General features: G+C 38.0%; 1 protein-coding gene across 2 annotated transcripts in view; it reads right to left on the reverse strand.

Annotated features, from left to right (window-relative positions):
- Positions 1-24,483, reverse strand: part of KIF26B (kinesin family member 26B) — a 253,790-nt gene that overhangs the window by 158,356 nt on the left and 70,951 nt on the right. For both annotated transcript variants that reach the window (XM_015857747.2, XM_015857748.2), the window contains one exon: positions 18,783-19,316. In XM_015857747.2, coding sequence (XP_015713233.1) covers positions 18,783-19,316 — 534 coding nt within the window. The remainder of the gene's footprint in view (positions 1-18,782; positions 19,317-24,483) is intronic.

Here is a 24,483-nt window from a genome sequence, read left to right on the forward strand (position 1 = left end):
TCAGTATTCTATCAGCCTTTCCTGTTGCACCCAAAGAAAGCCATTTGAAGGACAGCTGCCCCAAGGGGAGGGTTCTCTCACTCTCTGCACAGCAGAGAAGCAGACTACTCATGGACAGACACTTGCAAGCTGCAAATGTGTAAGTTTAACTTATAAGCCCTTATAAGTAGAGCAGTAAAGTACTCTCAGCTATATCCAAATACCCCTCTCATTCATTAAGCTCCACTGGTTAAACCTCTGTGGACAGTACAGCAATGCAAGGCTTCCTACCTAGCATATTCCCATTATTCTACAAACAAAAAATTTGGCTAGGCACCCAAATGCAATGCAAAAAATAGTACCATGCACATGCACAGCAAAATCTGCTTGCTTTCTCATCAATGAGGTATCATGACAATCTATGAGAAAGCTGTGGCTGCCCTGACCCTGTACACATAATGCAACAGTCAAATGAAGCAGATGTACCCTTGTAACTGAGGCAGAAGCCTTTCAAGTTCATGGTGTACAGGACCAATACATTTGTTATGAAAACACACTTCCATTTCTCTGATCAGTTACTATCATGCCAGCAATGCCAAAACATTATAAGGTTTTCAAATATTACTATAGATGTTTCCCTATCACAAACAGCAATCTGTAAGCCATTGACCTTTCACTGTCAGTTGACCAGAGCAGCACCAGAAGATACCAGAGTGTGTCAGCACACAGGCTTAACTTAAGTGGCATTATTGACCCAGAAAGCAACCTCTTTCTCTAGCTAGCAAGGGAGTAAACAATAAAAAATACCATTACTTTTCCCACAGATAGATGTGGGAAACAGATCATCAGTCTTTATTTAAAAGACGTATGATCAAATTCTACTATTAAAATGTGGAGAAATGACCACACTGGAAATGACTACTTCATTTCCAGTGTGAAAAGAATACATCTGACAGGCACAGAGATTTCCCTACTAATTGCTTCATAAAAATGTGGCATAGCAAATGAAGGCAACACACACAATCACCACAACAGCTCACATTTGGGAGAATAGGATCAGTGAAAGCCTGACACATCTCTTATCCATCTACTCACAGAAGGCTGTGCGAGTTTGACCCTAAGAGATCTAGCAACTGTCTTGAATTTGTTTGAAGCTTGGATTCTCCACTGTCAAAAATTACAAATGTCAGTTTTTCTGTAAACTGCAGACAAAGGTTTAACTAAAGCAGTACTGGCAGATAGTAGCACAGTAATACACAATGTCTCTGTGCATTAGCTAATACAATCATATATATAGTGCTTTAAAGTTACCAGAGGACTTGAATCTTGCATCCAAGGCATAAGCTTTTGCACAAGCACAAAATAAAGTAACTTCTCAGTTACTTTATTTTTTCTTAGCTACTTTTTTTCTCCAGATCATTTGAATTTTGGATTCTATTTTATTATGTTGGCCTACAACATGAGAGGTAGATAATGGTGGTATGGCAGAAGATGTTGAACCTCCCCAACAATATTCAGTTACATGTTGTTGCCATGTGACAGATGGCAGCAGTAGGGCAGACTGACAAAATGGCGTCTGGCATGGAAGTGTATGTGGAGCAAAGGGGTGGGACTGAATTCCTCCATGTGGAAAAATGGCATCCACTGACATTCATCAATGCTTGCTGAATATTTATAAAGACCAAACAGTGGACGTGAGGTAGTGGGAGATGCTTTTCAGCAACACTGCTATAGCAGCTGTGAAACAGCGGGTCACTACCAATAGAACAGCTTCTTACAAGCGTTTCATGCAGGCTCTTGTTCACTGCTGGCCAAAATGCACAGATACTGGTGGTGGCTGTTTTGAAAAACAGTGTTTCATAGCTGAGATTTTCCCCTGTCAAACAGTGTTGTTGCTCTGTTTGTATTTGTCATGGTTTCTATGGAAATAAATAGGTTTGTGACTATTTAACACTTGCTTGAAGAGTCAACTCACTTGGTAGCCAGGTATAGTTTGGACAAAGTAATACAGACATTTAAGAAAATTAAGCTGAGAGACTGAAAATCCTTCTTGATTCAAACATTTTAAGTTAGAAGATATACTTGTAGTATCTTTTTCCATAAACTTTCCTAAATCATCTCTATGTCAAAGTACATTTTTAAAAGCCGATTATATAAAAGTTAAACATTGACACCAATGACTAAAAGTACTGTTGGTGCAGCTTTCTCTTTCACTACTGCTTTGAAAAGTTAACCACTGATCATTTGAAAGGACTCCAAGGAGAATCTTATATGTTCTAATCCAGTATTTAGTAAAATTAAAATGCTTATATCAATGCTTTGTTAACTTCAGGACAGATCTAAGGTTCCGAATGTCCTCAGCTCTTTTAGAAAACTCCACAGGAACCTGCAGGAGGATAAAAAGGATTTAAAAACTAGAATACTGTGTTAAAACCTTGCTGTCTGGCTATTATGTTAACATATTCTATCTAGGCATTTCAATTAAGATTGATCAATACTGCAACATGTCTTCTTCCAGTGTGTACCTGCACTGGAGTAAGATCTCTCCTCTGAAAAAGTGAAAATTGTCTCATTCCTGAAGGGGAAGGCATTTTTCCTTGGTTTTGTTTGAGCTCAGTTCCACGTGAAGCAATTGTAAAGGAAATGTAGCCACTCTCCTGGATGAGATTTTAAGGTTAATAAAATGCTTCTGTATCCATTTAAGTGCTAAAAAAAAAATAAAAATTAAAAAAAAAAAAAATTAAAAAAATCAGCATCACTGAAGTTGCGCATATTCAGGTGATCCTTTCAGCTTATCATTTGTAATGCTGTTCAAGGAGCCAGTTGGCTTTCTGAGCGCCTTCCATCTCACCAAAAGGTTATAACAACTCAGGCATGGAATTATGACAGCTGTCAATATATAGGTACACAGCCTGTGGCAAGCGCAAGATGGTCCGGTTTATTTTGCAATCAATTTTCTTAGAGTTAAGTGAAAGAAACAAAGTCAACTCATCTTCAATTTGCTAAAACCAGGCATGCACATCTATTACATATTAGCAAACTTGATAGAAACTTACCAAGCTACTCGTGTGTCAGAACACTAAAACTGGATTAGGAGTAATATTCCAATGGCATTGGGATGAAACTGTTTTAAAGCTCATGCTGTGACACTTTTCATTCAAAATTTTTACTTTCTGATGTAGTCTTGATGCCCAAATAGGAGTCATTATCCAAGGCTGCATACAGAGCTGCTCAAAAATTACACCGTTTGTACAGAAGGGTTCAGTGGGTCAAAATGTAAATACAGGGAACCGGTTATTATATATTAAAAAATAAAAATGCACAGTGGAAACAAGAAGAACCAACAGTCTGGTGTTGCAAGAGAGGCACGCATGGGGTCTGGATTTCATGGGGAAAAGGCCCAGGGCTAAGCCTTGCACTTGCTTGAGAAACATTTATATTTCCTTCCCAAAAGCAGAGATGTTGAAACAATCTTCCTAAGAGCATATCCTTTCAGTGCAAATTCCTTGCAAGGCCTTGATCCCAGACAACCTCTCAAGTCAAAAAAGCATAACAATACTGCTTTCCTCTGTCACCACAGGGAAATAGCATTTAGCTTCAGCTTCCATGCCGAAAAATTCCACTTTCTGGTGGATGCAGAAACCACAGACTAATCTACTGTCTCAAAGCACAGGTCATGCTGAATCGCATTGCCCTTTGGCTTTGTGTAGCTACCCCACCCTTCTGTGTTGTCAAAACTGAGTTGTAGTAGCAGCTAATTTCACAGTTGTCATTGCTAATAGGAACTGCCATGAAATTACCTCATTTCCAAAGGAGTCAGTATGCAGTTGATATTTAAAAAATAAAAATAAAAAATAGTCAGCTCTACAAAGCTATGCAACAGCAGGAGTGACCTCTCCATTTAACAAGGTTCATTTTTCTAATCTCTGTCACAATACCTGAACACCTGTCTTACTTTCATGTTAATAATAAAAATGTCCTGCTGAGGTTTTAAAATTATTTTATGACAGCAGCAGCCAACAGTTTTAACAGGAATACATGAAAAGGATTCAATAGGTGTCAAAAGAGCCTTCAAACAAAACCACTAGCCAGAGAGAAACAGCGCCTTCCTGGCCCTAAAGGTGAATGCCTTAAGGCATAGGTTTGATTGCCTTATTACCTTCGTTTGTATAGCGCTACATCTGTTACTGGCTATCATAAAAATCACTAAACTAAGTATTTGACTTGGAGGCCTCTTCCTGCAGTGCATTCTATAGGCACAACTAGGTGCTGAATTATGTTGTTCTCTTCTGTTTACTCTAGATTAACTGCTGTCTCAGCTAATGATAGCAAAAAGACGGAACACATCCTCAAATGAACACCAAATTCAGCTCTGTCAGTGTGTGCTGTAAACTGCCAGAGACTGTGCCTCCCTCTATCCCAGTTCCCTTTCAACAACTCAACAGAGGTCAACATGTGAGCTTCAGCCTATGCGCCTGCAATGATATTCCACCAAACGGAATGGGTATTCCCTACACAACACCAAATGTATTGTCAGGCTTTTTCATATACTTCTAGTTTACTTTTATTTTCCAAGCCACTTGTGTTTTTGCAACATGTTGTTCCATGCAACTTCTGTCACATTTTCAAACACGTTTGTTTCAGTTGGCCATTTTCAATCTTTTTCTTAAAGGGATCTATGCTGAACATCACATTAGCTAAAGCTGGCCTAACATTTAATTGAAATGCATGCAATGATCTTTTTCCCATTACATTTTGGTCTGCGGGAACCATCATAATCCATCTTCACTATGATAGCTTTACAGTAAGGAAACCACACTCCCACTTTTCCCAGTAGGTCCCCTCTATTACTCAGAAAACCTTAAATGTGCTGACTATCCTCGTAAGGCTTGAGGGAGCACAGGCCTTACGAGGAGCGGCTGAGGGAGCTAGGATTGTTCAGCCTGGAGAGGAGGAGGCTCAGGGGAGACCTTATAGCTCTCTATAACTTCCTGAAGGGGGGTTGTAGTGAGCTGGGGGTTGGCCTCTTCTCTCGTGTAATCAGTGATAGAACTAGAGGAAATGGTTTTAAGCTGTGTCAGGGGAGATTTAGGCTGAACATTAGGAAGTATTACTTTTTGGAAAGAGTAGTCAGGCATTGGAATGCACTGCCCAGGGAGGTGGTGGAGTCACCAACCATGGGAGTGTTCAAGAAACGCTTGGATGTGGTGCTGAGGAATATGATTTAGCTGGGAAATATTGGTAATGGTTGGACTAGATGATCTTCTAGGTCTTTTCCAACCTTGATAATTCTGTGATTCTATCAGTTCTCAAGTGGAATTTAGTGCACATTCACTCGCAGACTGGGCAATTAATATCATTCCTCATCTCTCCTGACCAGTTAAATAATACCAGATTAACAAAATTTTCTTATTGCAGATTTAAGATTTAGGCTGCAACTCCTTTACTTTCCTCAGGCAACATTCAGAAGATCAGTGATCAATTTGGAAAATACAAGCTACAGATATTTTCAAACTTGCATGGTACTGAAAAGCAAATGACAGAAGGAAAGGGGCTGCTGGCTATAGTTTGGCTGTACTCTGCAGCACTTCCTGAAAAAGCAGCAGGAGAAACAGTTTAACATTCTTCACCTGTAGCACTAAATCTGTGAAAATCCCTCAAAGAGGATATTCTTTCATATTCAGTCAGTATAAACTATCATGAGGGCTTTGGATGAACAAATAATAACTACTTAATTCCTAAAAAATTACTCTCCAGTAAAATAGAACTCAGAACAACCCAAGGATAACCTCCACACAGCTTGAATGAAGCTGATCCCATATCAGCCACTTACTACCAAGAAGAAGGGCAAAAGACAAATAAATTACACCCATAAGTCTCATGCATCCCCAATAACATTTAATAAAACAAAGCCTTGGAAAATTTAACAATACAGAAGATAAAGAGAAAAAAATCAACTTATGAAAATTATCTGAAAGTAACTATAAGATATGACTATATACATTCATTTCTTCCTCATAAATGTCACCCTAAATAGTCTTCAACAAGTTATTTCTCTACCTTTTACTCACAGAGCAACGAGTAGCTTTCCTCTACATAGCAAAAAGTCAACGGCCCCAAGGAGTTTGCACAATAACCTAAACTGACAAAGCACACTCCACTAGGGTCTAAAGATAAACACTGATTCAAATTAGTTGAGGAACCATTGGTTGATATTTTTTATAAGCAAACAGTGAGATTACATTAACTGGCCCACTGGGAATAAAACAGATTTACAATAGATTTAATTAAATGCCTTTAACGAAGCCCAAACATAACAACAACAAACAGGCTAATCAACTGAAATATAGGAAACTGTTCTGAACTGTAATAAATGCCTTATGGTTATCTTCAATTTTCATTTTGGCTTTCAGCACCCCACAGAGAATTTTTATTTGCTCATGAAACATTCTGGATTTTTCCTCTTCAACTTGTTTACACAATTTGTAACATAAAAGTTTCAGAACTTACTTTTAAATCTGTTTTTGAAAGGAAGTCTTTATTTTAATTAAATTTTAATAGACCATCATGAACTGATTTTCTGCTCCACAGCAACATGCCAAAAGAAAGATCACTGACTCAAGGTCAGTGGGAGTGCAGTGATGTAATCTATAGACATGAGGGAAAAGGTCTCTGTAATTTTGTAAAGTACAGATATGTTTAACAGTAAATAATTGTTTTGCACAGTCATTTACACCAGGACAAAGGGAATGTAAGATGGACACAAATTAGCTCCAAACAGGAAAAGACCATTCCATGCACAGGAGAATAAAGATCCACTCTTAGAACTCTTACTAGAACCACTGGTTAACAAGTATTCTTAAGAGAAGCTGAAACATTCTCCATTACATAATATTAACTTTCAAATCTCAAAGCTCTCTGATTCTTTGATTTTCTTAATGTTAGCAGGATGCCATAACATTACTAAAAGCACGAAGGCGTGATTGCTGCTTTATAACATGCAGAAGTAAACTTGATTTCACATTGATTTCAGATCAGAATCTATCCTGTTTCTCAGCACGTTCCTTCAGAAGCAGAAAAGCAGTCTCTCTAAGAAGAAATTAAGAGAAAGGAAAAGATGTATTTGTGTGCGTATAAGCAGAAATACATATGTACACAAATAAAGAAAACAATGCCCAAAAAATCAGAGGCAGAATCAATGTATGTATACATTAAATAAAACATTCACAGGGTTCTAGAACACTTTCCACCACTAAGCTACTCTGTTCACTACAGCTGTAGAAAACAGGCAGTGTAACTCTTTCACCAACCCAGAGTCATCCCTGCCAAGCACCCCTTCTACAATGGATTTCATGCACACAGCATCCAAAGTTATCCAACAGTAACAGGCGACGATGAAAGGTTAGGAAAAAAAAACTTAGAGCTTCAGCAGATTATCATTATGGAACATTCCCTAGGAGCATCAGAGCACCACATGAGGATGACACGATTGTAGCATTTCCTGGAACTACTTTTATTATGAGTTGTAAGCTAAAAAAGAGGAAGCAAAGAAAGCCATATCTCTGAGCCTGGAAAACCTCCTAACCTATGTAGTCTGCCACAGTATATTTTCATGGTACAACTGAGTTGTGTTGCTTCCATTTCTTAGTTCCTGTGCATTGGCAGTGATCAGAGAAACTGATCAATTTAAAATTGATGAAATCTCACTACTACACATTTCCTTCAGATGTGTTCTATGTAACTTTAATAACAACTGAATTATTTTCTGTCTTCTATATTATACCACAATTGAGAAAATATGCAAGAACAAAACACAGATATGATTACTCACAAAGACTGAATTTAAAACCAGCAACCTCCAGTGGCCTGAAATTTGCCAGGCTTGGAAAGGGAAAAAAAAAAAAAGTAATAAAGCCTTGCAATTTTTCTTCCTGCCATTTGTTACATCTTTAGAAACTACTGCAGAAATGGAAGACTTGAACAAATCCACCCACAAAATTCATAGTGATTATCAATCCCTACTTGTACTTCCACTGGCATTATGTGTCCCTCTGACACAATAAGAACATTATCTTCAGTTCTTCAAAGTTTGCATTGCTATTGACAACTGAACATTCTGACCTGACCAAAAGTATCTGAGGTCAAAAAGCAAAACAATTATCTTATGAAAATAGAACACTCACTTTAAAAAAAAAAAATCTTTTCTTTCTGTAATTCTGAAGGAATCAGTGACAGAAAGTCTCAAATTGGCTTATATTTAGCTATTAGCTATATCTTCCTTAGAGGGAAGGAAATATCACAGTACATGACTGTAAAAGAAATCTTTTTCAATAAAAAGCAGTTTAGACTTTTTAATAAGTTTGATCTTCCTAGAAAGCAGTAGGTAGAGCAGTAAAAGATACAAAGGACTTACAGAATTTATATCAGAGGATTGCATTACAACTATCCAGTGAGACACCAAACCACACTCGTTAGAGATCAATGCAGCTACCATGAAGCTAGAGGAGCAAAGGCAATGTCATTAAGTATAGTTCTAACCCTTAATTCTTTTTCTGCCTTTCCAATTAGTCAACAGTCTGTACATAAATGTAGCCAGCTATGTAACAAACACACATATATACAATTTTCACAAATTTATAAAGAATCAAATAACTTCAAACCCACTTGTGACAGACATTTATTTGATTTAAAAGCTGTCACAACAGGAACACCTCATCTTCACCTCTATCTCTGCTACAAATACCTTGCAGTTATGGCACAGCAGCCTTTGGATGTTCACATCTACCAGTCAGGTTATCTTTTTCATGTATGAAACCAAAGTCCTCAAGTACCTTAATGAAATGAGTGATAGTGACTGCTGTGTTCCCATGAAAACAGCTATGGATGGTTCTACTGAGGTTTCCTAGTGACAGAAAGTACAGTGAGCACAGACCAATTTCTAGAAAGATGGTAACTCATTAGTCTCCCTTCCCTTCAATCTTTGGAGCAGTTCTAAGTTCAGCTACAAAGGTTGGTTGGGTGTGAAAGGTGAAGTGAAATTTCATTTCTCCTCAGAGAACATTGCAGATTTTTTTAAAAAGATGGGTTCACTAGGTGAGAGCGATCTTTTCCTCACCCCTGTATGGATGTAATCTTTCCTTACTCTCCACTGAACAGCATTATGCAAATCAAAGTTCAAAAGTTGCTGTCTGATCAGCCTTCTGCTTTCGTTTGTCAAGAGAGAAGTTCTAACAGCCTCTTCAGCTTAGGGTTAGATCAAAGGCACATGGAAAAAAAAAGCCTTTCCATTCACCAGCACAAAGGAAAGCCAAGACTTCTTGGAGTGCAAAATTCTACATCCACTTCCATCACCACTGCTGTTCTCACTCTTCAGATGACCAGGTATTATATGGTTGACACTGATCTCATTCTTATCTCTTCTACACTGATGTCATGCCAGCTGCAAGACAATTATCCCAGAGTGAGAGAAAACAGAGTTTGGCCTTGGACATATTTTATCTGACAACACTCATCTCTCAAGTTTATAATGCTCTGGAATACAGAATAGTCCAGTTGGAAAGGACCTACAAAGAGCACTGAGTCCAACCACTTCAGGAATAATCAAAAGTTAAAGTATACTATTTAGGGCGTTATCCAAATTACTTTTTAACACTGACAGGCATGGGTTATAAATCTCCTCCCTCTGAAACCTGTTACAGAGTTTGACCACCTTCACAGTAAATACATTTTTCATCATGTTAAGTCTGAATCTCTCCTGAGGAAACATTATGCTGTTACCACATGCTGTATTGTTGGTTACCTGGGAGAAGCTAGAGAAACGTAAGTGAAGCACCTTCCTCTACTTCGAAGCCTCAGGAAGTTGCAGGGTGTGAAGAGGTTACATCTCAGCTTCCTTTTTCTACATACTAGACAATTTAAGTGCCCTTAGACTCCCCTCATGAGATATGCCTTTCAGCCCTCTTTTATCAGCTTTGTTAGAATCACAGAATTGCTCAGGTTGGAAAAGACCTTAAAGATCGTTGAGGCGAACCACAGCCTAACCACACTACCCTAACTAACAACCCTCTGCTAAATCATGTCCCTGAGCACCACATCCAAATGGTTTTTAAACACATCCAGGGATGGTGACTAAACCACCTCCCTGGGAAGCCTATTCCAGTGCTTCCCAACAATCTCTGTAAAGTTTATCCTGATATCCAACCTAAACATCCCCTAGCACATCCCTGGCCTGGGTCATCACCCACAAAGGCTGCTCTCTGGCCATGAATCTCCCAGTCTGTACCTCAGGTACATCACTCAGTCCCATGTACAGAACAAGCATTTACACTTGTTGAGTTTCCTGGCATTGCTGACTGCCCAATGCTCCAATCTAGATCTCTCTACAGGGTCTCTCATCCCCTACAGGGAGTCAATAGCACATCCCAGTTAATTATCATAAGCAAACTTGCTAAGGATACATTCAACTCCCACATACAGATCACTGATAATGGTGAACAGAAATGGCCCCACTACTGAGCCCTGGGAAACACCCCTAGTGATTGCCCACCAGACAAATCTATCATTACTATAAAAAACTGAGGCAAAAGCAAGCCCTTTTCTCAACCCTATTTGCTTTGTGACGATCTTCATCAAGTATCAGTCCATCATTATATTTAGATCTATTGTTGAAATACTCAAAAAAGGCCTTTTTTCTTGTCTAATACCATACTGACCAGTGTCTACTCAAATTGGCATTTATTCTTTTCTCCCTACAAATGTGAACTCCAACTCTACAATCTCCCATGTGAATCCTGATATTATTTCCAGAAATCTTTCTGTTTCCCCTCCTCAAGTTCCAGGAGTAGATTCCTATTCAGGCAAGTTGGTCTTCTGCCTCACTTGCACAGCACAGTTGCCTCTCATTGTGCTTTTAAAAGATGTATCTTTAAAAGTGTCCATTTCTCATGGATCTCTAAAAGCTCTAAAGCATATTCCCATAGGACATTGTTATCTAGCTCCTTAAGTGGCTCAAATTTTTCTCAAAGTCCAGAGTGGCAATTCTACTGACCTGTTTTCTCATTACACCCAAAATTTTCAGTTCAACTATTTCACGACAGGGGAAAAACCAATTGTTTTAATTCAAACCTGCTAAACTAAAGAAAGAGCTATGCCAGCAGTGAATTTGATGCTCCACTTCCAATACTTTTTCAGAAACACTTCAGAGAAAAGAAAACAATAGCTTTACATAATAACTGTGCAGAATCACGTTTCAGGGTTACATCAGCCCCCAGCTATTTGTTCCTTACTTCTCACAAGCATAGCATCAAAGAAAAAAAAAATAGCTTTGTTGATTAATTTTTTGTACAATAATGTAATTCTTCATACTTAAAAGGCCAGCTCCTAATTCCTAAGTAAAATCAAAAGAACAACACATTTATGATCATGTCCCTAAATCTAATCTAAATTCTGTGCGTCAATGTGAGAAACAAATGTCTCTACCGTGGAGAGAAGACAGTGATTTTTGTTGTCTTTGTGTGAAGACTGGTTCCCTCTAGGAATCTAAAGGAAAACTACTAATGAATTTCCGAATTCTTTTGTCAACCCATGTTCTTCCTACATTTCAGATGGAATGAGTTACCCTTGAGCAAACATCTCTATATTCTTCACTTTAACAACAGATATAGAACAGCAAGACACACAAGTAATATCAGTCTCTGGACTGAATTGTTATGCAGCTTTAAAGATCAGCACATTGTTCATACTAATGTTCCAACTCAAGAAAGTTTTTAGAAGTAATGAATCTTCGCATACTTCAGTAGGAATAAAAATAAACAAATATGAAATGTACAACTACACTGAGCCCCAGCAATATTGCTGAAATTGCTGAAAAAGCTCTCTTCTCTGATCTGTTTGTTACAGGAATCCATCCAAAACACAGCACTGTTGTCATCTGGTGTTTACCCTTCTCTAGGTTCATGCTTTAATCCACGCTCTTTCTCCAGCTGCCACTCAAGGGCCACTTCCAAAACAGAGGGACAAAGAGCATAAAAGCTAACAAAGTACATCAGAATCCCTCCCCCAGGCAGCCTAGCTGCACCTTTATAGGAAGGCTTCAGTGATGGTTTCAAGAATACTAGTCCTTAGTTATGTATTTAAAGGAAAGTACCTCCCTGGAATATAAGATATCACCTTATGCTGTATGGAAACTTATTTTTTATTAGTATTATCATTACTACTACTCAAGTAACAGAAAGATTGTGGTGGTGGTTTGTTTCTTTTGTTTATAGCTTACATAAGCACATACTTCTTTTATGTACTTTCCTAAGCTTCTGGCATCAACACTGTTTCTATGTTAATAGGTTCCACAGAATTGTATATCACATGAAAAGTGTGCTTCCTCTTCTCATTTCTGAATATGCTGCCTTAATTTTTGAATCTCTATGTTCTTGAACTATAAAATTAAGTGTAAGGAGAAGCTGACCACTTTTGGTCAGTGGTTCTGTGACACATTATTTGCAGTATAGGAAACAAAGAGAAATGTGCGTTAATCAATCTGTTTTTTGCCCACCTATCTCCATTCCCATTTCTGCATCATTTAAACCATATCTTCTCTCAGTTTATTCTTTTGTTCAGCGATGCAAGGAATCCGCACAGCTATTATTTCAGAAAAGAAACCAGTCTCATACTTGGAAGAAATTCTTAATCTAAAAAGTAGGGAAGAAAACCAAAACTCCAAATCCTCCTTAATTGTGATCTCCTGGCTTTCACTAAGTTACAGGATTAATTCACTCCTGTAATAGTCCACAGATTTCTTCCTCATGTCACATCAGAGTCATGGGGTTTTCATACTCATCGGATAAGCCTACTTAGTTATTTTCAGTCCATGGGATACCTTTTACTTCTTTCTTCCCTTCATCATCCTGGTATCGTGAAGGGAAAAAGAAATGATTCTGAGGTCATTAAGTCATGCATAAAAAATTGCTGTACAAGATCAAATCACCCCAGAGCAATGTGAAAAAAGAAACACCTCTATCAGTTAGCAAGGACTTCAGTTTCCCCTCCTGATGGTGTTAGAGAATCCATGCACAATTGAGCTGTTAGTTGAAGGGATAGATAGAATTAAATACAAATAATCAATTTGTCTAACATACAAACTGAATGATCAAACAATCATGGCAAAACGTCAGCTGATGACATACTGCGACTTTAGTAGGGTCATATCTAATTACTAGTGATGTGGATTAAAAAGGCTTTTAGTCAGAAGAAAGCTACTTCAGAGATAACAACTAATGCATGAAGAATAAGGGCAACTGAGATATTAAAGTGAGGATATTAATTTAAGTGTCAATGAATTTGTTTGACAATCTGTTTCTCGGCCCAGTCAAACAAGCTTAGGAAACAATTCCTGCACTCCCAGCCTACAGTTTCTCTCTGAGTTAAAAATCAAAAAATAAGTACAAGAGTTTCTCAGCATTGTCATTTACAATCTGTCAGTAAGAGGAACAAAATTTTCTACATTGTTCAGGGTGCCACCGCACTCAAACGTAGATCTCACACATTCAGTGACTGAAGATAAGCCAAAAAATTCTGGACCAAAACCAAACTGCACACGGACAAAAAAAAACTCCCATATTACAGATCTTGTACGAAATTGCGTGTGGACATGTAAAAGTATGGTATTAGGAAAGACAGTATATAGATCTCCTTTTCCTTTTTTGCTAAGATGCTTTGGCAAAATGGGTCTGGCTCTAGGAAGAAACGTGTCAACCCACAGATGGAACAAGTATCATGATTCCTGTATCTTGCATTGTATGTTTTAGAAGCTGCTTAAATTACTGTGGCAGTGTTGTAGCAACACTAACGTTTTAGCTTTATCACACTGAACACTTGAAGAAGCAACAGCAGCAGGTGGTAGAAAAGAAGTAAACTGGACAGTAGAGACAATGAAAAAATCTTGGCATCAAAATTCTGGATGAGAATACCTCTCACATAGGCTTTGGCTCTGTATCTGAACTCTTCATCTTGTGCCCAAATCTAATCATTACCAGTTTCTTTTTTAAAGGCTGTGCCTGAAAGAATTGATGTTTTATGAGACAGCCATGACTTAAGTAAACTCCAAACAAATCATTCATCACTGCAGAACTCCAGAACAAGCTGGTTCTTTCTCCGAGAACAGTATTCTTCTAAACACATATTTTACATAAAGAGGAAACAGAAAACACTGTAGGCTTTCATCAACTGTACACAAACAAAGCCTTTGATAATTCTCTCAATGGGCTTGAGATCATAATGCCCGAGGCCAGGAGGCACTATGTAGTTTAAGACTTCATTTTCCAAACTTTTGGTCAAAAAGGTTTTTTCAAGTGCAGTAGAAAAAGAAGTACTTTTTCACTGGCTATCATTATAATTACAACAACCCCACTCAAATCCTTACATATACATCTTTTTCTGTACCGAATTCAAACTTCACAACCTTAAGGTCAGAAGCAGGAGGTTCTCACTATACACTCACATCAACAGCCATGTTGTCTGTTCCCCATCCCTCCCTTCTGCAGCCCACATTGTTCCTGAGGCTGATGGAGTTTCCTAGATCTGTTTATTCTCTTATCTTCCTGTCACTCAGATCTACAAATCACGCTGTTACTAATTTTATACTGAATTTTAATAATCTTCTTAAAATCTAAAACTTTAAAAGATGAAGTTGCAGTAAAATAACCAAAGGTGCCCCGTGGACCAAGGAAATTTAACATTCTGCAGTTCAAACCACAAAGCAACTAGCGCTACACTTTACAGGTTTAGGAGCATACCAACACAGGAGAACTATGCAGCTAATTCAGGCTAAAAGAAGAAGTTATAACAGAAAAGTTATATGCATTCAATTTAGAAATCAGTCTGTATAAAAACATGTAGCAGCAGTAATTTCATCAAGGTACTTATGGCTCCTGCAACTGCATCCCAAAGTCAATAGTTTCTCATTCTTTAAAAGCATTATATGATAACTGGTAAGCAAGAGACATGTACTTAACACCATGATTTCACATCAGAAGTTGAAAAAGTAATTACAGGTAACCTCAACAATTTCAACAATTTTCTCTCAGCAGGGAAGGACTGAAATCACTTTGAGATAAAAAGAGATCAACAGAAGCCTTTACAAGTGTTAAAACACAGCCTGATCCCTGTGGTATGTATCCAAATGCTATCCTTTGGTGACTCAAAGAGCACAATTTCCAGACTCTATTCACTGCACTGAATTTTGGCTCATATTTTCTGACACACATTCAACAGAAATGGATTACAGTTACCCTCACAAATTAATCATTTCTGCATTCTAGTGTTAATAGGAGGTTCGTAGTGGGTCATATTTTAAGATTAATCAGATCCCTTTCCCTGCATGTGGTTACCTGTTTCATAAGAGGACCACTTGCCAGCAAAGTTTGTTTCAACGCCTTGGAAAAAATGGCATCAGCTGTTCATTTGTGAGTCAGGGCTAGGGAGGATCACAAGTTTTTGGAAGTAGATCTTTAGGTCTAGTCAAAGTGCAGTTAAATGTGTGGTTACATAAAACAAGACTGCTTGGGACTGATGGGGTCATTTGGAGTAATCCCCAAGTAGGGTCAATTTTGCCTAAATAATTGTGAGCAGACAATTCTAAGGAGGTACCAATGGTGAGTTCCCAACATGACTCCAAGGAATTTTTTCCAGTGTTGAACTGTCTGTATCACGACAGAGACTCTTTTACATCTGACAAAGATCTCCAGTTAGACAGTATTACTTCTATTTTTCAAGCCGTAAACATATGCTAAATTACTAAATTGACTAATGTATAAATTTTCACTTCTTTTACTCCTGATAGCAACTATTCACCCCAACAAAGTAATAATTCAAGGCAGTCTGGAGAAGATCCTAAGAAACAACCAACATCCTAGAAATCACAATAGGAATATTTTTTTAGTGACTAAAACTGTAATGAGTCAGTTCTGAGGCACAAATTGTCTCTTTCAGACTAATGTGTTTCACTTTTTGGTGATAATTCAGGAAGAAAATAAGGTCATGTTTCAAGGTACTCAACCATTTCTGTCAAGTTATCTGGACTGTCTAACAGAAGCTAATTTACAGTGGGAGGTGTCTACAAACAGGCGCCATTAAGTCTAGAGCAATGAGACTGAGTTCTCCCTGGACATCAATTAGGTAAAATTATAATGCAGAAAGGAGAGCACTGTACTGCGTGAGGTGCAAGGCTTTCTATCCCAATAGATTCTTTCCATTATTTTCTATTCTTTAAACTAATACGCAGTGAAGTTTATTTAATCACTGTTCATAAGGAAAGAAAAAGTGAATATATATATATTTACAAATAACTACCATTCCTCTCTCTCTTTTTTTTTTTTAATTCACCTTCAAATAAATAAATTCACAGTTCTAATTAAGATACGATAACAGATTCACCTTCACAGCGCACTTCTCCAGCAGGATTTTGTAACTACAACAGTAAAAATAATAATAATAATCACACCCCACACATACACACATATATATATGAAGGAGAGAGAACTGAAGTGTTTTGGAAAAAAAAGAATATATATATATATATATATAGCACATAAAATTGTTTTCTTAAGAGCAGAAAAAAAAAAAAAAGAAAAAGAAAAATCAAAGCTTGCATCTCCTTCCTACTTCAAGTTACAGAGATCACTTGTTAAAGTTATTCTTACTTGATTAATTTCCAGTCTGATACAGATACTACATAACCAAACACCTAAATCCTTGCAATGTGTTTATGGAGAAGAACTATCATTACAATTCCTTGACTGGACAATTAAATGTGACACTCAAAGCTTTTAATCTTACAAAGATTATAAAATTTACTATCAGCCAACTGTCCATCACAAGCTAGCATTGCTGGGGTAGCAGGGTTTTTGGTTGTTTTTGTTTTGTTTGGTTGGTATAGGGGAAGATGTTGAGGCTGTTACCAGACTGCAGCTACTATCTTTTCTATTTCAAGTTTAGCTAAAGGAGAAGAAAATGCTAGGGAACACTCTTTGTGCCAATTAGAGTCAAACAATACTGGTCCAGAAAGTTTTGAGTATTGGATTGTTCCTTAGCGAGTATTCTTAAAGACAAAATAAACTATCTAGGAATCATAGAATCACAAGGTTGGAAGGGACCTACAAGATCATCTAGTCCAACTGTCCTCCCTTTACCATACAGAAAACCACTAAACCATATCTCCTTATCCAGATGCCTTTTGAACACTGCCAGGGATGGCGACTCCACCACCCCCCTGAGCAGCCATTCCAGTGCCCGACCACCCTCTGAGAGAAAAAGTTCCTTCTTATGTCTAGTCTAAACCACATCTGATAAAACTTGCGGCCATTTCCTTGGGTCCTGAACGTTATCAAAAGATAAACAAAAAACATTTTCAGAGATGAGTTAAATGATCATGAATGCAATGAGACTCAACTAATTTTCCTAATAAAAATCATTATTTGGTTTTCTTAATGCACATTCTTCTTTTATTTATTTTTTTTCCTTAGATCAAACTTACATAGTGACCTGCCCAAACTTGAATCAGCTTCAATAAAGAATAGATCCACAAAACCATAAAGTCACATATTTTTCAGGTAAAATAAATATAATGCACTACTAGTTTTACCAAGTCTTATTTGGTGCACAGCAACAACTTAATGCTTATGAATAACGTTGTTTTATTTCTGGCAATAATATTAGTCACTCTCACCCAGAAACTTAAGTATTAATTTCGGGACTTATCTTGTAGTCTTTTTATAACTTAACAGAAAGACAAGGTTCCAAAGATGCTTATACATCCCTAGAAGGGATGACTGGGACAGCTGAAAAAGAACAGGCTTCTGTTGCAATCTGTAAGTGCTTGGGTACACTAAAATTCCCACAGCCTACAACTAAGTATTTTACAAAACCTATCTCCCCCTTCCTGTGTGAGTTAGTGTGGATGGGTTCTACAGGTGGATGGTTAATAACAGTGGCAGTCCAGAAGGGAGCAAAAGAACATGCTGATAAACACAAGAATATCTTCCTCAAACATTTAACCTCTGGAAATTACTGGTCCTTCTGAATTCATGAGAACTACTACAAATCAAAACATCAAGAATCAGTTTAATCTGTAGAAGGCCACCAGCACACACTAGCAGAAATAAGAATGTAGGTAACTTTGAGCCACATCAATACATGTGGTAGCGTCATGGTTTTGTAATTTTTGCTATTGGTATTCCACATCATAACATCATGTGAAACCATGAAAACCACGTGAAAACCATGACAAGTAGCTACTGCCAAAAGATGTTAGGATCATATATGCAAATGATGAGTCAAAAGACACTATGAATACTTCATGCATACCTAGCTAGAAGGTACAGGTACATCAGCACTGCTTTCAGTAAATAAACAAGTGTGGTTGGCCTTCAAGCCATAAACTCAATCTCCAACCAAGTATTAGAAGTGAGATGCATAATCAAAAGGAACAAATGAATAGACTTTGTGATTAGTTACTGGTTATTAATAACAAGTTTGGTTCTATTATTTAATAACAGCTGAATTAAAGTTGTTTTAATGAATATTGGTAATGATCTCTGTCTCTCAGAGTTCCATTCCCTAACAGATAAAAGAGAATTTAAAACCCTTCTTGTTCTGTTCCTTAGTATATGAATGGCTCTGCTTCGCCTCAACAGGAGCAAGAAGTGTTAGCATGCCCCTGGCAAGCTCCTTTGGGAAAAAAAAAAAAAAAAGAAAAAGAAAAAAGAAAAAATAAGAAAAAATAAGAAAAAGTGCTGTTATTTAAAACTACTTACTTGGTAGGGATATAGAGTAACGCCATTCGTTCTTGACAAAGACCAAGTGCCATCGAGGTATTGATGAGCTTGGATAGCCACAGAATTGAGAACATTACCATTGCTGGGGCTGGTGGCCATTTGAAAGCTGACCTTGGCTTGGTGTCCAGGAGAGCCATTTTTCTTCTCCACCCCATTAGCAATTCCTAGACTGTTGGGTTTTCCACTGTGTTTGTTGGGAATGAAGCCTGTATAATTAGATGTAGCATAAGGAGCAGGCATGTACGCCCAGTCCCTGGGCTGCAAGCTGCCCACATGCCGGGAACCCACTATCGATGGGATATTAGAGACGGGTGGGGGGGATCCTGGAGAGACATCGTAATGTTCTGAGTTGGCAGCCTGCTCTAAGGTCAGCACCATCTGAATGGCCTCTTGCTTCAACTGGTTCAAGTGTGTGGCACAAACATCACATCTGTTGTCCTTTTCATTCCATGCCTTCCGAATAGTATTGGGAACTTGAAGTTTGTCATGAATCACTGAAGAGAAGCCTGGGTCCTAAAAAACAGAGAAGGGAGGGGAAACAGATGAGAAATATTTAACTGCAGTCAGTGCAGTGAAACATTATTACTGCTGATTGTGCATTTCAAAAGCCAATTTCTGAGATCAACTTAGCAAGCAAAAAAGAAGTCATGAGATACAGTCAATATATGCAAGCAACAGGTTAAACAAAATAAGAAACTAGCTTGTGATGAAAAGAAATACATTTTACCTTTAATGGTAAATTTTAAGTATTATATAATTCCATTACAAATTTCACTACATGGCAGGAAAAACAAAGTACCTTGCTTCACACCATCACACCTAATTTCTAACTTGGATGAAATCTACTCTTAGTAACACAGGTAAGATCAAGAGCAACTCCAGTGAAATCATCAAGGTTCACTAGCTTTTCATCATTTGTAATGAACAATTTCCTCCTTGGAAAATGTATTTTAGTGGCAAAATCACGTGATTGGATTGTCTCTTGCCTCATATCCTTAATTAATGGACAGCATTTTAAATATGCCACTCTAACCTGACTACAGTTATTGCTGGCTCAAATTGCACAGCGCTTCAGTAAATCATGGAACCAAACTGTATTCATAGCAGGGCTTCTCACCAAACTTGATTAGTTCTTACAGTATCTTGCAGTCTTACAAACAGAGCATTTATATACGTGTTAAACAGAGCAAAAAAATAGCAGCTATGCAATGGAAACTGATATTTTTAATGTAGTAGTCTGAAGTTCTCTCTTACAGACAAAAAACAGGACTTCTAGATCCACAGTTTCACTCAGTTAAGTGCTTTTGCAGGCCAGGCTTCCCATCCTTATGTTTTAGGGACACAAAGACAGATTTTATTCTAACTATGAAAAAGATTTACAGACAGTAGTATCAGACTCTATTTTTCTTTTTTTTGTTTTGAAGCTTTATCAGATTTGGCAGCAAACTGAAATCAAATGGAAAGATTAAAAAATAAATAAATCACAAATAGAGACCACTTTTGTCACGCAATTGGATGAACTCCATATTATCAAAGAAAAAAGAAAAAAAAAACCACTAGTAGAGGAAGAGAATTCAGCAAAAGAGGGTCATATTCATTATGATCCATCTTTATTATATACTCAAGTATCTTATTTTCACTGTTTAACTACCGTGAACAGCCCCTCAGCATGCAGTGATTAATTGATTCATAAATCATGGCACCTCTTTATGCACAGCAGCAAAAGAGCAGTTTTAGCCCCAGATGCCCAAGAGAGTCATATAAGCTGATGGGAAACAACAGGAGGCTGAGATCTGATCAGGTCTCATAGTAGATGTTACTGTTCCATGTACAAAGAGGGTCAGAGCATCACAGTGTATCAGAAAGGCAGAATCTGAATTCTGCATCAACTTCCCCCTAACCTTCAGAAAAAAAAAGAAAAAAAAAAAAAAAAAGACTGGTGGAGATCAGGTGGCAAAAAGCAGAAAGGAAAAAATGTCAAATCTTATTTTCTATCCAAGACCATAACTAGGTCAACAGATCACATCAAATTTCACATCATTGCCACCCATGGTGCCAGGTATGCAGGGAGAGGCTTCTCTACTTTTCCCATAATACACCAGACAAAGCTATCCATAAATGTGAAGTGAGGTATAAATCTTATTTCCAGGCTGCTCAATGTCAGCCCAAGAAAACTCTTTGCCAGCTCTTACTTCATTTTACTAATGCCACAGAGTTGGTTCTGTTCTTTGAAAATCAACTTCCCTTAGGCAACTGGCCTTGAACCCAGGTAATTATATACAACATTCAGATCCCACAGCAGTTTAACATGGAAATTCCTAGATACTATGATAAATATTCCAAGGAAATAAAGCCTTCTCTAAAGTAAGCAAATGTCAGTATGATATAAATATTCAAGTAGCACACCAGTTCTAAGGAGTGCCAGACAGCAGTGAATTCAGCTTCATCCCATTGCTAAAACAAACATCAGATCATTCTTTGATACAACAATAAACAGAGAGAGAGAGAGGAATACAGTTCTTCCTTGGGAGTAGAAAGGAGGAAAACAGACACCATCTGAATTGATCATTCATATAATTGGCTCTACTAATCAGACTCTACTAGATGGATTGCTCAAAACTGGATCCAAGTATGGAACCTGAAACCATGAAACCTCAGCAGCAGCAAATAAATTTGGAGATATCTAGGTTCCAGAAACATATTAGTAATATTTTGTTGTCAAATACAGAGTCCCAAAGAAAGTTTACTTTGTTTTTCTGCACTAGACAGCTCTAACATAATTTCACAGAAGAGTTAGCCAAAAGATTTGCAACATGTATAGGAGAAAAGATCAAGACTGGATGCAAACTCCTTGTTTGCATAGCAGGAAAATGCAGCTACATTACATTTGTGGTTTAGTCTTTCATCCACACACAATCATCTGCACGTATTTCCCCACAGAATGCTTATTTCAAAAAATAGCATCTTGTTCCAGAGGCACATATGACCATCATATAGTGATGGGCAAACCCTATTGGGTAAGCTGCACTAAGCAGCAGGAGTTAGAAAGCTCACAACCAAAGCTTGTGAGGTCTCAGACTCCATAAACTCTCATGACAGCCTCAGATTTCACAAGCATATCTACTGACACTGGAAATACCATTTATATTTTGGCACTTGTTTCCAGTCCTGTCAGAACAAAGTACAGTGACACTGAACACTGAAACAGGACTATAAAGTCACAGAGTTTGATTTGAGTTCAGGGCAAAGGTTCATGGTGATCTCTCCACTTGCTATAATGGTTCACCCCATCTTTAGTATAAACAGCATTACTATAAACTCCCATCTCTAGAATAAACAGATGAAACCATGTAAGAGGACTGAAAGTTTCAGGAGATCTGTCACAACATGAACTGCAGCACAAATGCACAAGGCAAGCAATGAACTAAACTGAGCACACTTTAAGTATTGTGTTCAGTTTTTGGCCCCTCACTACAAGAAAGACTTTGAGGCCCTGGAGCATTGTCTGAAGAGGAGTCCTATAAGGAGCAGCTGAGGGAAAGAGGAGCCTTAAGAATAGGAGGCTCAATGGGGACCTTATTGCTCTCTACAACTACCCAAAAGGAGGCTGTGGCAAGGTGGTGGGTCAGCCTCGTCGCCCATGTAAGTAATGACAGAACAAGAGGGAATGGCTTCACACTGTGCCAAGAAACTTCAGGTTGTATATTAAGAAAAAACTATTCTCTGAAAGAGTGGTCAGGCCCTGAAACAGACTGCCCAGGGAGCTGGTTGAGTCACTGTCCTTGGGGGTGCTCAAGAAAAATTTAGATGTGATACTAACAGACAAGGCTTGTGGGAAAATTTTGGTTATAAGTGGATGGTTGGATTAGATGACCTGGGAGGTCTTTTCCAACCTTAGTGATTCTATGATGCTGAAAGTGACAGTTTCCTAGACTGCATCATTATCAGCAACAAGAAGTTGTGTCGCTACTACAAGCTGAAGTCAAAATAACAGTACATGGAGTGGCAACATATGAGATCCCCAAAGAAAAAGCTCAAGACACAGGCCTCAGCCATAAAGTGATATGCCTTGTCTTTTGAAATAGGAAATCATTGATCCTTCTGGATTTGCTGGAATCCAGAACAAACCATCAACTCTGACCACCATATCATGACACTATCTATACTGAAGGCTCAAATATCCAGGGTCAGGCTAGAGAAGACTTCTCTCTTACAACACTATAACACCAGGCTCCATTCTAGTCTGAAGACTCTGGAGCATACTGCCAATCTTGGCTAGACTTTCCTACTACAGCCACCGTATAGTCTGGATTCGGCACTTTTTTTTACTTCCACCTAGTTGAGCTGACATTTTCCTAGCAACAGTATTATTACAGGAGCTGCAGAACAGTGGGTCACCTCTGCAGGTGCAGATTTTAACAAGTGCAACATGCAAGCTTTTGTTCATCACTGGTGAAAATATATAGCTAGTGGTGGTGACTATGTGGAAACGTTTTGTAGCTGAGAATTATCAAACCGTGTTACTGAGCAATTTGTATCTTTTGAGGTTTCCAAGTAGGAGGCACTACTTGTGGAGCAACCTACATACATGCAACATAGATGAGAAGAGATTAGTAAGTAAATACTTTCTTTGAAAATTACCTGTTTCAGAAAGTAAGCCAACAGTAATACAGTTTAATGCCAAATCTTAGAAGAGTATTTGGTTCAGTCAAACATAGGCTACACAAGTTACCCACTACTTGAGAGAAAAGTCAACTTTACAATGAATTCTGGGACCTTCCTACCAAATTTAATTTTCAGCACCACTATTATTCACTGCTTTCCAGGGAAAAACAAAGCAGCCAATACTAGCTAGATCACAGAGGTCAGCTTTTGCTTAGAGATGCTCACAGAAAACTCATGGATTTCTGTCACACCTGAAAGAGTCCAGGCATCAATGACTGTAGATATATAATACACCTCACAAAGTAAGGGGAGAAGCAGAGGGGAAGCAACAAACTTTTAACCTAGAAGAGGTGGGTTTCCAGACACACCAGAAGCACCAGAAGGCTTATAAGAGATTTACCTTACTCCTATAATCTGTCATATTCACATAAACTATCTGTTACCACCATGTCAGCTGAGCAAATGAAACTATCTGAAAGACATTTGCTAGAAAGGGAGACCGTATCCCTCTTGTCCTTCTGAAACATTCTCCTTTTTCCAGCAGGAACATCACCCTGTAAGCATTGTTACTGCACTGAAAAGTTCTAAGTAAGTCAAAAGGATACAAAGTTCATAAGGAACGTGGTGTAAGGGAATAAGAAAGACCTTTTACATTAGCTTGTTTTCAAAAAGCCCTTGCAAAGAGAGCTGCAGTAAAATCACCAGTGTTACTATATCCTGCCTCTGTAGCGATCGCCATTTATGTCCCTCATGCTTGAGGAGCTGCTTTTTCCTGCTGATTTGAGCCTTCACCTTCACAAAAGCCACAAGACTGCTTCCCATTCTACAACTAATCTCTCTAGAATATTGAGAATATTGCATCCCACAGGTTTAAGTTTTTTCAGAGAGGTGAGGAAAGAAAATTATAATCCTGCCTGGTATAGCTCTCACATTACTGTTTTTCACCGAGTTTTTCATGAGCTAGCATATAATACTGACTTTAATTTATCATTTGTCATTACAAACCCGCCACTCT

Source organism: Coturnix japonica, chromosome 3 (assembly GCF_001577835.2).
Source record: "Coturnix japonica isolate 7356 chromosome 3, Coturnix japonica 2.1, whole genome shotgun sequence".
NCBI classification, from domain to species: Eukaryota; Metazoa; Chordata; class Aves; order Galliformes; family Phasianidae; genus Coturnix; species Coturnix japonica.